Source organism: Rhipicephalus sanguineus, chromosome 5 (genome assembly GCF_013339695.2).
Source record: "Rhipicephalus sanguineus isolate Rsan-2018 chromosome 5, BIME_Rsan_1.4, whole genome shotgun sequence".
Lineage (NCBI taxonomy): Eukaryota > Metazoa > Arthropoda > Arachnida > Ixodida > Ixodidae > Rhipicephalus > Rhipicephalus sanguineus.
The window spans coordinates 157,511,841-157,527,526 of NC_051180.1; the positions used below are offsets into that span (position 1 = coordinate 157,511,841).

Consider the following 15,686-nt stretch of genomic DNA (forward strand, 5'->3'; position numbering starts at 1 on the left):
CTCACCGATAACAGGAAATATAGCAGGCACCGCGTGTTCACGAAGGAAACCGGGTAGCAGGAATGCTGATCCATGAAAATCCAGCAAGTACACTACTCCGAACCGTTGCCCCGGTGTCTTATCTAGAAGAGAGGGCTCGCCAGGCGTACGCGTGTTGCTATTGCATCCTTGGAAGACCACATCGTTTCCGCGAGTACCGAAGAAAGCGTTGGGCGTGAAATGTTAGCCGCCTCGTGCCGTTGTCCGTTGAACACCGTAGCCAACACGATCACCAACCATGAAACGCACCTCGCAACTTCGCGCACACCAAAATCAAATTCTCACCACAATAATTCACAGAACGCATGGAAGTGCGAAACACCAGAACACCTGAGGGAGCGTGTCGCCGCAGACGAACTTACGAGCGCACCTTTCCATGCACCGCAAGGGCTGCACTGAATGACAATGACGTGCGCCTCCCTTCAGGGGGCGCTAAGAAAAAGGTTTTTCCTAAGAATTAAACACTGTCGTACATTCTTGGCACATTGCGCCTACATAATATTGTTGGGGAAATAAATGTAATTTGTAAGACATAAAGATTGCTTTACGTTTGAATAAAACTTGGTTTTTCGCTATTAGTGTTTGTTCCCTCCAAACATAGTCGCGCTTCAATCGCAGCACCCATAACTCCCCTTGCTGGTGTCGTTGGCAATAGGTTCTGAACCGTTTTTCGCCCGAAGCTTCGCGACCTATTTGAATCGACCTTGGGACGAACATTACGCGCGCCTTTCCGAACACTACAAGGACTGCGTCGCAGAGCAATGGCATGTGTCATTCTTTAGAGGGCGCTAATAAGAAGATTTTTGATAATGCATATACATTTTCATGAATTCTTTGTACACTGGATCTAAATAAATGTTATTCTGAAATAAATCTCGGTCATAAAATATAAATATTATTTTGTTGTTGAATGAAATTAGGTTTTTTGTTATTAGTGTTTGTTCCCACCACACCTAGTCGCGCTTCAATCGCTACTCCCATAACTCCCCATGCTGATGTCGATGACAATAGGATCTGAACCGCTTTTCGCCCGAAGCTTCGCGACCTATTTGGATAGACCTTGGATGGTGCCTGTAAGTCAAAATAAAGGAAAACCACAGCTTTCCACAACAAATAAGTGTATTCATGCTTTTATAGAACAAGCATAAATAAAAACTGGATTACATGACCGGTCATGTAAGCCCCCAAGGCGACCCTGTCCAGCTCTGACCCAGTGCAGCAACAAGCCCTGGTCGACCGTCGTGCCCGGGCGGCGGCAAGAGCCAATGGTCTTCCGGACTAGGAGGCCCACCCCCAATAGCGACTTATTTCTACCAATAAATGTTTTATTCTCTCCCTCCCAAGGGGGGGGGGGGGGCACCCAGCCCCCTCGTGTGCACGCCTACGCTGGCCGATGTACCTATACTCAGTTTCATACAATATATGCAACGCTGTGGAAGCTATACAAGTTCAGTCAGCAGTATGTGTGACTACGCGCGTCTTGCGCCTGGCTTTCATCGTTGTAAACGCTCGTTCGAGACGACCACGAACGCGCCTGCACAGCGTCGCGAAAGGTTACAAATGAGAACAAAGAGACGAAAATAACGGGGTGTCTTACCCTCCAACGCACAAACCATCTTGGTTTATTACTGTTCCCAAGAGAAAAAAAATCTTGCCTCACATGGAAAAATCATTGTCTTCTTCCTCACGCAAACGTATTCATTGTCAGACGTCTCGCTGGCAGAAGCATGTGTTCTAGGAGGTTCTAACTCCGGTAATTAGTGGTAGCCATGCGTTCAACTGATCATCAAGATGTACTTTATTTTGGTAACCGTTTATTGCAGTTTGAGAGGATGAAATTTCGCAGATAACTCTCGAATTATAATTTGCTGAAATCTGTCTGTCCATTTTTTCTCCTCCAATTGTAATAAGCAAAAGCACCCCCCCCCCCTCACACACTCACACAAAAGACATGCGCTCGCGCGATGCTATAAAAGTCACTGGCACGGTCGCTAAAATGAACCAAAATGATTGTTTTAGTAGCGGCCGTGCAATAGACCGATGTCACCGAGCATACTGCGCATGCGCCAGCTCGACGACGACTGACCGGCCGCCATCTTAGTTGTAGTTCTCGGAGCGCTTGTGCCGCTGCGGTTTGCAGGACTCTCCGATCAACTTGCGCCGTGTGAAGAAAATCGACTTCGATCAACATCGCATGTGCTTGACATTACTACTCAGACCTTCTAGGTAAGTGTTTCAACGAAGCTTATTCTTTCTTACAGCGTAGTTTGTAAAATATCACGCTATATTGCACAGCTGCAGCGGCCGGATCGGCTCGGCATAAACCGACGAGCCGGCGTGGTCTTTCCGTGCATTTATTCTGAAACAGAGAGGTTTGTGACCCTGAGCTGGTCGTCAGTTAACGTTTAGATTATGTAAGTGGTGTAGTCAACGTAAGGCAATGTAAAGGTAGTTGCCAAAGGCTGTATGGGCCGCTTCGCGGAAGTGAGAAGCATCGCGCTGATCGTATTTCGCTGCATTAGCGACGGGCATTTGCTAAACACATTCCGAATGTGGTGCAGTTGGAGCTTTCCGAGCACTGAAAAACCGAGCAGTAAAGACGCACGGAAGTGCAGGCCCGATATGTTGTCTCTGTGTTGCGCGCTCGATTCTGCCGTTCTTGTAATGCGCCCTTAGCGGTCAGCTGATCCCGCCGATTACGCGCGCCTACGTACCGTCGCTCTGACCACCACCCAGGCGATACGCAACAAGGAGAAATATAGGAAATGGAAAGGCTGCTTTACATATTAGATTATCGTGACGCGCAGCCGAGAACGCCTGTGTAGTGGGTGACGAAATGCCGATTTGTCTAGTTCGCTATCATGCAGCCGTCTCTGCTGCATCGGTCATCATGGGTAGCTAGCCACTGACTGGCATGTGCTAAGAAAAATTTGTGGCTCGCCCAAGCACTTGAAATTTTACGGAGCTGTAGTTCGTGCCGCGTTCGTGCTGCATCGGTTATCATGGGTAGCTAGCCACTGATGGGCATGTGCTTTAAGGGCTAAGAAAAATTCGTCGCTCACGGAAAAACGTGCTCGCCCAAGCACTTGAAATTTTACGGAACCGTAGTTCGTGCCGCGTTCGTGCTGCATCATCATTCCTTTTGCATTGATGGTTATTGTGTATGGATAGTTTGTTGCTAGCACTTTCCAAAACGCAGCTACGTTTTCAGTGGAGCTTTGTTTGTGGAAGACGACCAAGTTAGCACTTCAAGCAGCATATGGCTGTGGGAGCTAGCTGCATGTGTGCTGGTCCTCATAGTGTGGTCATCTAAGAGTACGGTTGAAACAGTAAGAATAATCACGCCATATAAACCTTTGGCTTATGAAATTTTATTATATGACAAGCTCATAAAAGTGTGGTAGCACTTGGCAATGGTAGGTTGCAGCATGCTAAATATTGTTTTGTCGCAGGCCTGTATATCGTGATCATGGCATGTAGACCTATAACCGACAACCAGGAAAAGTGGACCAGTCAGACAAAGTCACTGAACCCATTCTTTGGAAAAGAACACATCTATAGGTATGTACAACATTGTGTTAAAGTGGAACCAATTTATAAATAAGCCGAGACATGGGTTAAAGTTTGTTTTTCAGTGCGTCCCCTTGCCAGAACACATAAGTAACCTTTCTTAGGGTGATTATGTCACCACAAAATGTTTGTTGACAAATAACACCTATGAAATTTCTCCTTCGAGCATGTTGAGGAGCAAAATTATGACATGGCAATGAATGTAGAAATAATCTGAGCCTTTCGGAACAATAACGAAAATATGAAATAGTATGTGCCAACTTCTTGAATGCCACGGGGCTTTTAAGACAGACAGCATTCGTCAACTTTCAGCTCTTGCACGCAGCAGCTTGACTTAAATGACATTAAATTTTCAGCAAGCACATCCACAGAGTGGTATAAACATCTGCATGACACATATCATTACCTATTTATTTATTTGGACCTGTTGTAGCATCACAAGGACATTTTTTCAGGGAGGTTACAGAGTAACAAACACCTGTATACAAAAAGTGCAGTGCAAGAATCTAATATTTTACTACAAAGATGAAAAAAAAGGGATGACGAATAGGAAGGATTTGAACACAAACACAACTGGAAGCACAGAAAGAAAAAAACAACTACATAATAAACCTACAAAAAGGGGCAGGTCATGAAAGCATCCGGCAAACAGTCAGTGTGTGCAACATAAAACTGCACCTACACACTGCAAAATAATAAGCTTGCTTAACGAGTGAGTGCTCCAAATCTGCTGGACATGCCAGGTAATGTCCTGTCATGTAGTACCAGAATGTGTCGCAAACTATGGGAGGCCTACTATCAGCAAACAGTGTCTGACACATGCGCATGATTCCACTTAATCCTTCAGCATTCCTCAAAAATGTGATAGAGTTCATACAGGCACGTGGAAACCTGCCAGCACACTGCGAGTTCGGAGTAAGCCAGTTAAGTCTGTGACATAATAAAAAATCCTCACACTGGTCTTTTCTCATTTACTGAAGCGCTGCTGCGTCAAATGCTGACGTTTCAGACATTCTCAAGGATTGAGCTTTCACTCTGACAGAAATTGTTTGCCTTCTGTGTTCCCAGTTTGCTTTTAGTGTATTCTAGACATAGGTCGGCAAACTCACTCATGAGTCAGCTCAGTCCAACTCTCTCAGACTCAGATTGAGCCGTGAGTCTGAGTTTGAGTGAGTCCGGGGGAGTAAAATTTTCGTGAGTGTGAGTACGAGTGAGTCCGGTTGGGAAAAAAAATTTCGTGTGTGAGTGAGTCCAGTTCAGGAAAAATTTTGGCAAGCCTCAGCCTGAGGGAGCCCTAAGCGCAATATATAAATTGTGAGTGAGTCTGAGTGAGCTCACGTTTTTTGCCGACCTATGATTGCAGATATATAGCTGTGTTTGCAGTGTTGAGCTGCGGGTAGGTGCTTGTCCTTGGTCAGTAGCTTGTTATCGCTTATGCTTTACCAGCTGGATTGATTCATTAACTCAGTTGTTCAGCACAGTACACTGTGACAAAAGGCAGAGAGAGAGAGATACTGTTTTATGAAGCTTGAGGGGTCATTTACCACACAATTATAATCTTTCAGAACAGTTTTTGAACTCCAGTTATAAGTTGCAATTCCATAAAAATGGTATTATTCATTTTATTTATCTTTCCAGGTGTACATCTGCACTCAATAAGTTGCACACTATATGCTGACATTATAATATTTCATGCAGGTACATAGAAAGCAAAGGTGCTCAAAAACATCGTGATGCCGGGATACGCCTCTTCACTTCAGGACATTTGCAGAAGCTGCAGTTTTTGGAAGGCAGTGGTGCAGAGACCGTTGTACGTGCAGAAGTGCTAGCTTCCATGACTACTAGGACCCTGTACAAGGCATCCATCAAGTTGTATAAATGTGATGGTGAGGTAGTTTCGGGGAGCTGCACCTGCGTTGCAGGCAAAGGTGCAGTGTGCAAGCACATCTGCTGTGTCTTGTATGGTTTAATGTACATTGCACAGCATGATCTGGCATCTGTGCCAGACTCTCTCTCGTGCACAGAGACAGAACGACAGTGGTATCACCCCAGAGACCCCAGGAAGGTCACGGAAGATTTTGAGAATGTAGTCTTTTCCAAGGACACCTGCGACAGGATCAGCTGTGCACCAGAACGACACCAAAAGCGAATTCAGTATTCATCTTTGAAAGCAGACAGAAAGGTGATGAAAACACCCAGCCTGATAAACTTGCATGGCAATCTTAAGAAATGCGGCCTCGACTGCTTTGCCGACATTCTTGAGGCAAACGACTTCTTGCCCGTGAGAATTGCAGAAACAGCAAATTGTGCTGAAGAAGACAAAGCAATGCCGAAACGATGGCTTGATGCTGTAAAAGCTGGAAGTGCAGTCCAGTACACAGTTAATGACGTGAATGCTGTGGAGAATGCCACAAGGCTACAGAGTGGATCACCCATGTGGCATCATTACCGGAAAGGAATTATGACTGCATCATCGGTGCATAGAGTGTACACATGGGTGAATAGCACGTGCAAAAGAAAGATGGGGCCCCATGATGTGCGCTCTCTGCTAAGCACTATCATGGTTAAGAAAGTGCGTGCTACTTATGCCATGAAGCGGGGCCTTTTATGCAAAGACAGCGCAAGGAAGGCCTTCCTTGAAAAAAATAAACAGCACGTGGACATCGACGTGAGGCAGTGTGGTCTTTTTTTATGCCGCAGCCATCCTTTCCTTGGGGCAAGCCCAGACGGAATCGCTACATGCAGTTGTTGTGCACCACGCCTTTTGGAGATCAAAAGCCCCATGAGAATTGATGCATTTTGCAAGAATGAACTGCGTGGTGGATGCCTCAAAGCCAGCAGCAGGTATTTTACCCAGGTGCAGACACAAATGGGGGTTACCGGTCTGAAGAGTTGTGTCCTCTTCGTGTACAGTGAAGAAAAGTGTGTGCAAGTTCCTGTACATTTTGATGAGGCATTCTTCACTGAGCTGGTGAAGTGCTGCAAGTTTTTTGCTGACCAGTACCTGGTGCCTTATTTCTCTGGAAATTGGCAGCTTTCTTAATCAGTGTAAATTTACTGTTCCTCTTTGTCATCCCTTTCTGCATGATTTATATTCTGCTGGTGTATGATGTACTATGCGTAATCTCACTTTAATGATGTGTGCAGAAAATTATCTTCGGTACTAATATATCCCATGTATCATGTATCTGGCCGAGGAGTGGCACAAAGCTGCTACATAGCAGCTCTCTATCTGTAATAATAATAAGTGTTGGGGCTTAACGTCCCAAAACCACGATATGATTATGAGACACGCCGTAGTGGAGCTCTCTGGAAATTTCGGCCACCTGGGGTTCTTCAACGTGCACCGAAATCTAAGTACACAGGCCTCAGGCATTTTCGCCTCCATAGAAAATGCATTGTGTAACAACACAAGAAACTGCGAACATGCATCGTTCAAGCTGGTTTATGCGAGGAATACCCCAATGACGTTCAGTGCAATGTGGCCAAATGTCGCCAACAAAGCCAATCTTGATCTCGCAATTTATCTACAAATGAGCCAAAGAAGCAAGACTGCTTGCCCTCCTGCATATCAAGACCCAACAAAGGATTGACACTCATTGCTTCAATCTTCAACGATGCCACAAGGACTACCAACTGGTTTGGATTATGGACCTCGATACGACATAGCGAGAACCATCTGTGATGGTACTTAGGACCTTGCGATGTACGTGGACACATTGGTGTACTGGAATATGATGTCATGCTTGGTGGCATGACGCAAGAACTGTTCCTGCGTGCTACCTGAAGTTTGCCATCTGCTGCAGCCCATGCGATTATTTATTTTTATGTGACCTGCTCATGTTACCACTGCTCAGCACAAAGCATGTGTCTTGCCACTATCTCTGTACTGCAAGTGTTTTTTGCCTGCACTGTGAATAATATATTGTCTCACCACGATTGCACCTCGATAAACAACTCATTCTGTACTGGTTTGATTGTTTGTGTCTTCACCGACACAACCACGTGAACAGTAATTTTGTTTGAAAGAAAAACCGTAGAAAAAGCTTTATTCCTAACTGTTAAAGGTCAAACGTGTCTTCGCTTCGAGCGCCTAAGAATGGTTTTGTCTTTCTTTAAAGTTTCAAGATGTTGAGACACTTACACTAGCAGCAACGTTTGGAGAAAGCAATGAAACTGTACATAGGAGAGTATTCACTTTATTATTCAGAGGGCATTAACGTATAATTTACAAGAGGTGGACAGAAACAAAGTAAACACAGTTATCTTTACTGGCATAGTTCAAGCAGCTCATGAGCACAGAGGGAGACTGTTGGATCATGTGTGGGAACACTGATAATTTAATTGTACGCTGAAATTCTTTCATATGGCAGCCACTGGTTGAACATATATCAAAAGTTATCACACATGTGCGTAACGTGCATAACAGTGTGTAAACCTTTCCTGCAATCAACAGTGCAAGGACATATTGATACATTAATGCAAGACATCACTTAGGCAACGAAAAGTCACTGAACATCATTGCTGACAGTCTCTTGAAAGTGCTGGCCACTGTGCCATCACTTTCACAAAACAAGCACATACATCACTTTCCTTCTAGCGCATACTCTTGTTTGATCATGCAGAAGTATTCAGATGTCTGAATGAAAAAGTGCTAGCTAACTGAAAACGTGAGGTTAGGACATGAGTGCTAATCTCGCATATTAATAAATACAGTAAAATCTTGTTAATTTGAAAGCCATTAATTCAGAAAATCGGATAATTCAGGCGCGCTCTCTGGTCCCGGCCAGCATGAGTGTTGTTTAATGGAATCAAACCCTCCTTAATTCGGTCATAATTGGCCGCAACCCGTTTAATTCGGACGATTCTCAAAGTGCACCCCACACGAAGCACCACAATCGTGTGGTGCAAAGGAGCGACAACAGTGTTCGCAGGCAACCGAAACGAGGTGGTGCAATCTGCATCACTACTGCCATCAGCGTGAACCGTATGGGAACGTTTCCAGTTAATTTTGAGTTAGCACGTTTCGGGTTAGTGAAGACAGGAAGGTCGTGAGCCGCGGTTACAATGTAGACAAGGTCACAAGTGGCGAAAATTACTGCTTTTAAACTGCTCTTATGAAAAGTAAGTGCAGGATTTACTTATTCTTCAAGAAAATAGAAGTGTATTGACATTACACACACTTAATTTTTTTCTTGATACTTTCGAAAGTTCAGAATTTAGTTAATTCGGATATTTTTTTCGGTCCTGTGAGACATGAATCAACAAGCTTTTGCTGTACAAATTTTTACGGGAAGATCAAGGAGCAGAGACGCACACAATGCAGCCACTGAAACAAGAGTTTGGCATTAACTTTTGACAATGTCTAAATTTTCCTGACCATCTCAAAAAGCAGTTTTTCTAGTGTTCAGCTGGGTGTAGTTTTCAGCAAAGGTGAATCAATGAAGTTAGACAACAGGGCACAGATCTGCCACACTTTGTTGAGTTGTTCAGCCATACTGTTTGGGAAAATCTGTGATAGTATTCTGAAGGTTTTCACCCTCCTGATGACTCTCTCAACGTGTATTCGCACGCTTGCGATTCGTCTTGTTTCCTCTTCGTCTTTTTCTGACAGCTGCGGCCGTCCACCCATAAAAGGAGGAATGTTGAGACCTAACGAACGTGTCTTACATTCATCTGCAATAGTGAATCCTCTATCGGCCATGATGCTGCGCCCAGGAGTGAATTTATCTAAGATTCCACAGTGATTGGTCAAGGCCTTGTCCGACAAACGGCCAGGTGCGAGGTCCGAGACAAATGTCACAAATCCGTTGGGGCTGCAAACAATCAGTCCCTTGGCGGTATTGTGCTTCTTGTACAACGAATACGTCTCACTTTGAACGCGAAAAGATGACGGCGTTTCAATGAAGATCTCTGTGCAGTCGAGGATACCGTCCACGGTGTTGAATCCCTTGGAAAGGAAGGCTTGTGGGCGATACTTGTCACACAGATCTGGTGGCATCCATGTGGGCACCTGCATCCTGCGATAAAAAAAAAAAGCTTCTTCATTCCACAGAACCATGTTTGTGTGGACAACACCATGGCAAAATATAAAGCATCAAAAGTACTCAATGTGAGAAGCGACAACATGCAACTCTCCCGAACTGCTGCTCTTGTGAACAGAGCTCGGAAAGTCAGTCTACATTTTCATTTTGAAGCAGTGCAACAAATAGGCACAGAGAAGTGAAGACACGAGTGCCGACACTTGTACAATAAACTCACAGGGTTACTTACGGTTCAAGTATTCACTGTGCATACTTGAATACAAAATGATGCTTATTGTTTATGGCGTTTTTGCAACAAGCTTTGTTTCCCAAATAATTAGTATATTGGCACATATCCATTTCGTATATAATTTTGTAAAATTTTTCATTAACGCTCCAGTTAAGAGAGGACTGGTGTCATCCCTTCTTTATACATTTGTGGTCCGCCTCGGTGGTACAGTGGCTATGGTGCTCGGCAGCTGACCCAAAGGTCGCGAGTTCGATCCCGGCCGCGACGGTCGCTTCGGTGGAGGCGAAATGGTTGAGGCCTGTGTACTGTGTGATGTCAGTGCATGTTAAAGAACACCAGATGGCCAAAATTTCTGGAACCCTCTACTACGGTCTCTCATAACCATATCGTGGTTTTGGGACGTAAAACCCCAGATATTATTATTATTGTACATTTGTGACACTGCTACGTCATTACACTTGCATGATTACATCCTTATTTTCAGTTGACGTTGTGCATAAACTTGTTTGCGGTGTCACGTTTTTATTTATTAAACTTATTTGCATTGAGGAAAGAAATACTCTACTGCATCGCAGCACAAAAATAATGACTTACATGAACCAATATGACAGCAAAAGCTCACAAGTAACGCCCTTCCCACAATTGCCAACCAGCCGCTGTGAACGGCATGCATGTTATTCTTAAGTCACATTTTCAATATTTCTGTCCACTGCCATGCAAATGAGACACAAATTATTTTCTGCTGAAAAGAATACATCTAAATCGAGGCGTTCTTCCTACCTTCTTCATGCGATCAGACATATGGATCTATGGAATTAGCAACTGGCTTATCCATAGAGCTAGATTCTGTAGGCATGACACCTTTCCCTTCCAACTTGAACTCTCGTATTCTTTCTCTGAGAAAACCAGTCCAATCTCTGGATGATTTGACAACCAAGATCAAGGCAGTTTCACTCATTGTGTATAGGCACAACAAGTCCAAGCTTCATTCGAAGAGCACCACGCATGGTGATCATGGTGCCCGCGCAAAACTCGTTGCAGCCACCGGCTAACCGTGGTGTCAACCAGCAGCCATACGCTCAGGTGTTCCCTTTAACAGTGTATTGCTGTGTACACGTATTGTGTAGCTGAAATAGCCCACATACACTGTTTAGTTGGCAATATTGTATTGCAGGCTGAAATCTATCGTATTCTCACAACACATCTTGAAAGTGCCTACGAGTATCAATAACTTCAGACATTCCGTTAGGTTGTACCGCACCATGGACTAGACTTTTTCTCGCATCAATGTGAAAATAGGCGTCTTTTTATACAAATAACGTAGTAACGATGATTATGTGACTGTCAAATTAAAAGAGTTTTTGCATACCTGGCGTAGCTTGTTGTGTAGGAAGTCAAGCCAGGTTACCCATAGGCGGGACACCGTGCTCTCCGACACATCAAACCTGTAAATGAAGAGAGACTTCCACAATGTTCTGTCTTGTATCATATTAAAACAATGCAAGAAGCAGCTAGAAGATGGAGAGTTGAAGTGACGGGCACTTGTATGAAAATTGAAGAGCCCCTAAACTATCCCCGTTATTTTTTTAACATTTCAAGTAAATGCATGCATCGAATTCGGAATGTCACAATCATCGGTATCAAACACAGCAGTACCATGTGCCGCAGGTGCACCACAAAATAAAAATAAACAATGCAGTGTTCCTCTCTGGGTCATTCGCCATTCCCAGCATTGGTTGCGACGTCACCAGGAGAACCTGGTCACGTCAACAGCAGAGAGAGCCTGTTTGTCTGCCTGCAAGTATGTGTCCTCCCTGCTTATCCTCCTTGCTGAACAAGTAGGAACCATCAGCCAAGAGAAGAGATGAGCCAATGTGCGGGGTGTAGTGAAGGAAAGAGTGAAACGAGCGAGGGCAGCATTTAGATATCAAACACGTTTAACTCCACTATTACAGCATTACTTCAAAACATTCTCAAAGGAACATGTTCGCTGTAGTCTCATGCGCAACTGCAACAACACAACTAAATTTCAACCTCTGTGTGGATTAGGAGTCCTTTAACTAGTGCCATGGGAGGCACTTGTCGTTCAGGGCAGCAGCTATAGGAAAAAGTCACTTTGTCGAAAAACTAAACTCCAATAATATTCCTTGTTAAGTCCTATCCTTGCATTATAGCATGATAGTTTACATGTGCATGTTGTAAGTATTATAAATTACTGCAAAAGTTACAATGATGAGAAAACATGTTGCATTTCCTTTGCACCTAAGGAATACCACTTCATTTAGAGAACATGTATATTTGAATAACAGCAGAGAGGTTGACAGTCAACAATAGGGTTAGCTCACCTGAATGCAAGGTCAGCTCCGTCAAGTCCCAGCCGAAGCCTCATAAGCACAATTATTAACTGTGTCTTGAGCGGCAGCAGAAACTTTCTGTCTTCATTTGCAGTTCCTTTCATATTCCAAAATTGCAGGCTGTTCACGTCGTCTTCTAACAGCGACCAAAATGCCTCCAAATGCAGGCGTGATGCGAATCCAGTATAGTAGCGCAGTCTCTTTTCGTTCTGAGCCAAGACATCGTATTCAAACTCTGTTCTTTTTGTTTTGGAGGCCTTTCTGAGGCAACCACTCAAACGTGATATTTCAAGCACCAAACATCTGTTCTTTTGCTGAAGGCGGTTATACAGCCTTGCTGAATCTGCATTAGCCTTTGTTTTCTCCTCTAACTCCTTCTTCAATGCAGTAATTACTGCTTTAGCTTTTTCTAGTTCCTGCTCAAGATGGTGAATGGATTCTTGCTGCCTCTTTAGCAGATCATTTTCATTGTGCTCATGATATGTATATGAGTGTTCTTCGAATGTATCACAAGCAGTGTTCTCAGTGGCACTGCACAAGTCGGTGCTGTTTTCATCATTTGATGTTTCCTCGCTGTGTGGCTGTTGCACTTCAACACGGTTGGCAGGTAGAGTGCGCTGCAACAGTGGAAAGTAAAGAAAAAATCTCATTACATAATGAATAGATATTTAAACAGCTATAGCACTTGAAAATTCCTTTAATGGGAAAACTCTGCCACAGCAAATCATCCTTCTCCAAGGTGTATAGAAAAAGTAGCAGAAATTCGTGTCAACACACTGGTGTAATGAATAAATAATCTATTTGTCACAACGTACTCTATCAGCTGCTACGTTTAAATTATGTGCATGCTGAGTGATGCCTTGCCATAAAAAATGGACTTTCATACCTTCACTTGAATTTGTCGACGCTTCTTTATAATTTTTTGCTTAAGGGGAAAGACTGTCGGTACCCGAACCATATACGTTTTCTTCCCTCCTTCGAAGTGTTCGCCGCAAACTCTGTGGCCTGTTGTGGGCACGAACTTTGAGAACCTGCAAAAAATGTCGTATTTTTTGTCCTTTTGTGGTAAGGTGGTGCAGTGGCATAAATCATGGGGGGTTCTGACACCCCTTGTGTTCGGGCATGCCTTACAAGTGCCTCCCAAAGCACTTTCAAAGAGCAGAAACAAAGTACAAAAGTGGAAGCTGCTTTCTCTTTCAAAAAGCACTGAAGAGTACGAACTTTCCAAAATGTTACGGGGTGCTCCTGATGTGTTGCAAATGTTTATTATGATTGGCTTTAAATTAAAAAGTAAGTAAACAGTTGACGGTAAGTAAATGTTGACAGTTTGGCGGAAGCCGCTGATGATAAATTATGAATCTGATTGCCAGGCTATGGTTATGTTAATTATAAATAAGTCATCCCAAACATAATGACCCTTTACAATGCAAGAAAGTTTCCAGGAGTGAATCGTGGGAATCTACTATTAACAGGTATACATGCTGGGGAATGAAGCTGAAACGTTTGTTCACCGAGCTCCCCCCCCCCCCCCCCCCATAAAAAAAAGTACGATTTTTCTGGATTTGCGCCACTAGCGTGGTGGGTGGAAGTTTGTGGAGCGGATTTCTGACCAGCGACTCGCTCCACGATTTGCCTAACGTGACCGTCATCAACATGCACTGCGCCGAGTAGGTGATCCCGGTGATAGTGTACGCAAGAGATCGTAAATGATCAAGTGTAGGCTAAAATCAAGTTTAAAAAATATCGTCACAAATTATTACGAAACATTTGCGATATGGGCATGCTGACAGGCTTTGTCTGTTATATGCGCGATCAATACAACACCCTGAAACAGCCCCTGCCATAGCACTGATGCCCAATGAAACGCGCATGCCATAATCGCATCAATATTATTAGTCCCGCGTTCCGGATAAACACGCCGCACAAGCGTTTCGAACGCCGCACGCGCTCTCCTGTTTTGTAAATGTACAGCACCTGATACGATTATTCTTTATATAAATATACGCGCGATGAAATAGCTTTTTCAGCATAGGAAGTTCGGAAGACGCCGGCCGACATGGCCGGACTGTATCGCGGCTGTGACATGAAGATATCTGCGCTTACCGTGGAAAATACACTTTTAGACGTGCCTCGCTACACTTTATTTTGTGTCAAGTCGATCGGCTAATCTGAACTGAGTAAGTTAAATGCCCTAACGCAGCAAAAAACACAACAAAAGACAGACTTACTTGCCACGCTGTCCAGCTCTGTTGATACGCTGCAGCCAAAGCTGCCGAAGCTTCGTCTCTTTCGGGAACTCGTAAAATCCGAGGCCCTTTCGTTTCGAACTGTTGTTGAAGCATCCAGGAACACAACATGTGAATCCACCCATCTCGGAAAATAAATGAAAGTTAAAATAAATCTCACTGCGGTGCGGCCCGCCGCAGCAACGAATACACGGGCGCGCGGACGGATGACTACAACTACCGGCATGCATCACGGCAGCGGTGGCGTAGTGAAACTAGCTGGTGAGATTGGTCTATTCCACTGAAACGCTGCGAAGCGTTTGATTGATGTTTTGTTCAATACTATTTCACTGAGGCACATTATATTATGTGAGTGAGTGCGTTAGTGAGAGCGTAGCGCGTGCGTGTGGGTGAGAGCGTGTGTGTGTGCGTGTGTGAGTGCACGCTGTTGTACGCACCAGTGTGCGTGTGTGTGCGTGTTTTTTTTCTTTTGTTCTCAAGTGATTGTATTTAGACGCTGCGCTGTCCTTTCTCAAGGACTGCAATAGGAAGCGAGCGTTTGTCCTTACAAACTGGGGCACTTATCGTCATGTCGTTGAAACGACGCCAACAGTTGGCCCCGATTGTAGGTGAAAGACGCCGTCCGCGTTTGTGCTCCTTGCTTTTTGTCGGCCGATTTCCGTCACCTAGCGCGACATATAACATATAAAACACGCGCGAGGCGACGCTGACCATACGTGCGCGCGCAATTTTCTCGCTTTCTGCAAACGTGGATGAGTGGCGTCGTCTGTTGTAGTTTTTCGAGCTATTGGCAAGATGGTGGTAGTGGAACCGCCACCTTAATCCGGTTATTGTGTTTTGCCCCTGTTGCCATAACGTTACAGTTCTTACTAATAAATTGTTTTCTTAAGTTATCCCGACGTCGACGAACAGCCCATTTCTTGGAGTAGACACCGAACCCAACAACTGGTGCCCAACGTGAAATCGGCCCCGTCTACTGCCAGCGATAATGGAGGCCGCACTTCAAATGCTGCTGCGCGGCGAGGGGACACGCTGAGTCCGCTAGCTACTTAGCAGCGAGGGGCGTGGCGATCCCAATCATCGGCGTTGGAAGAGGGCTGCTGCGCTCGTTTGGGCAACCGGGCACACCGGCGCAAGAGGAGCCCGAGGTCGAGGGGGTAGACGTCGCGAAAAAGGACTATGCCGACGGCGGTGACGCGGGAAT

General features: G+C 44.6%; 2 protein-coding genes across 2 annotated transcripts in view; both read left to right on the forward strand.

Moving 5' to 3' along the window:
- LOC125758465 (uncharacterized) overlaps window positions 1-15,686 on the forward strand; it is a 100,055-nt gene that overhangs the window by 28,000 nt on the left and 56,369 nt on the right. The gene's annotated exons all lie outside the window — the stretch shown is intronic.
- Window positions 2,174-7,255, forward strand: LOC119394373 (uncharacterized). Its single transcript, XM_049415766.1, has 3 exons — window positions 2,174-2,265; window positions 3,492-3,600; window positions 5,308-7,255. The coding sequence occupies exons 2-3, from the start codon at window positions 3,509-3,511 to the stop codon at window positions 6,650-6,652; spliced, it is 1,437 nt and encodes a 478-aa protein (XP_049271723.1). The 5' UTR covers window positions 2,174-2,265; window positions 3,492-3,508; the 3' UTR covers window positions 6,653-7,255.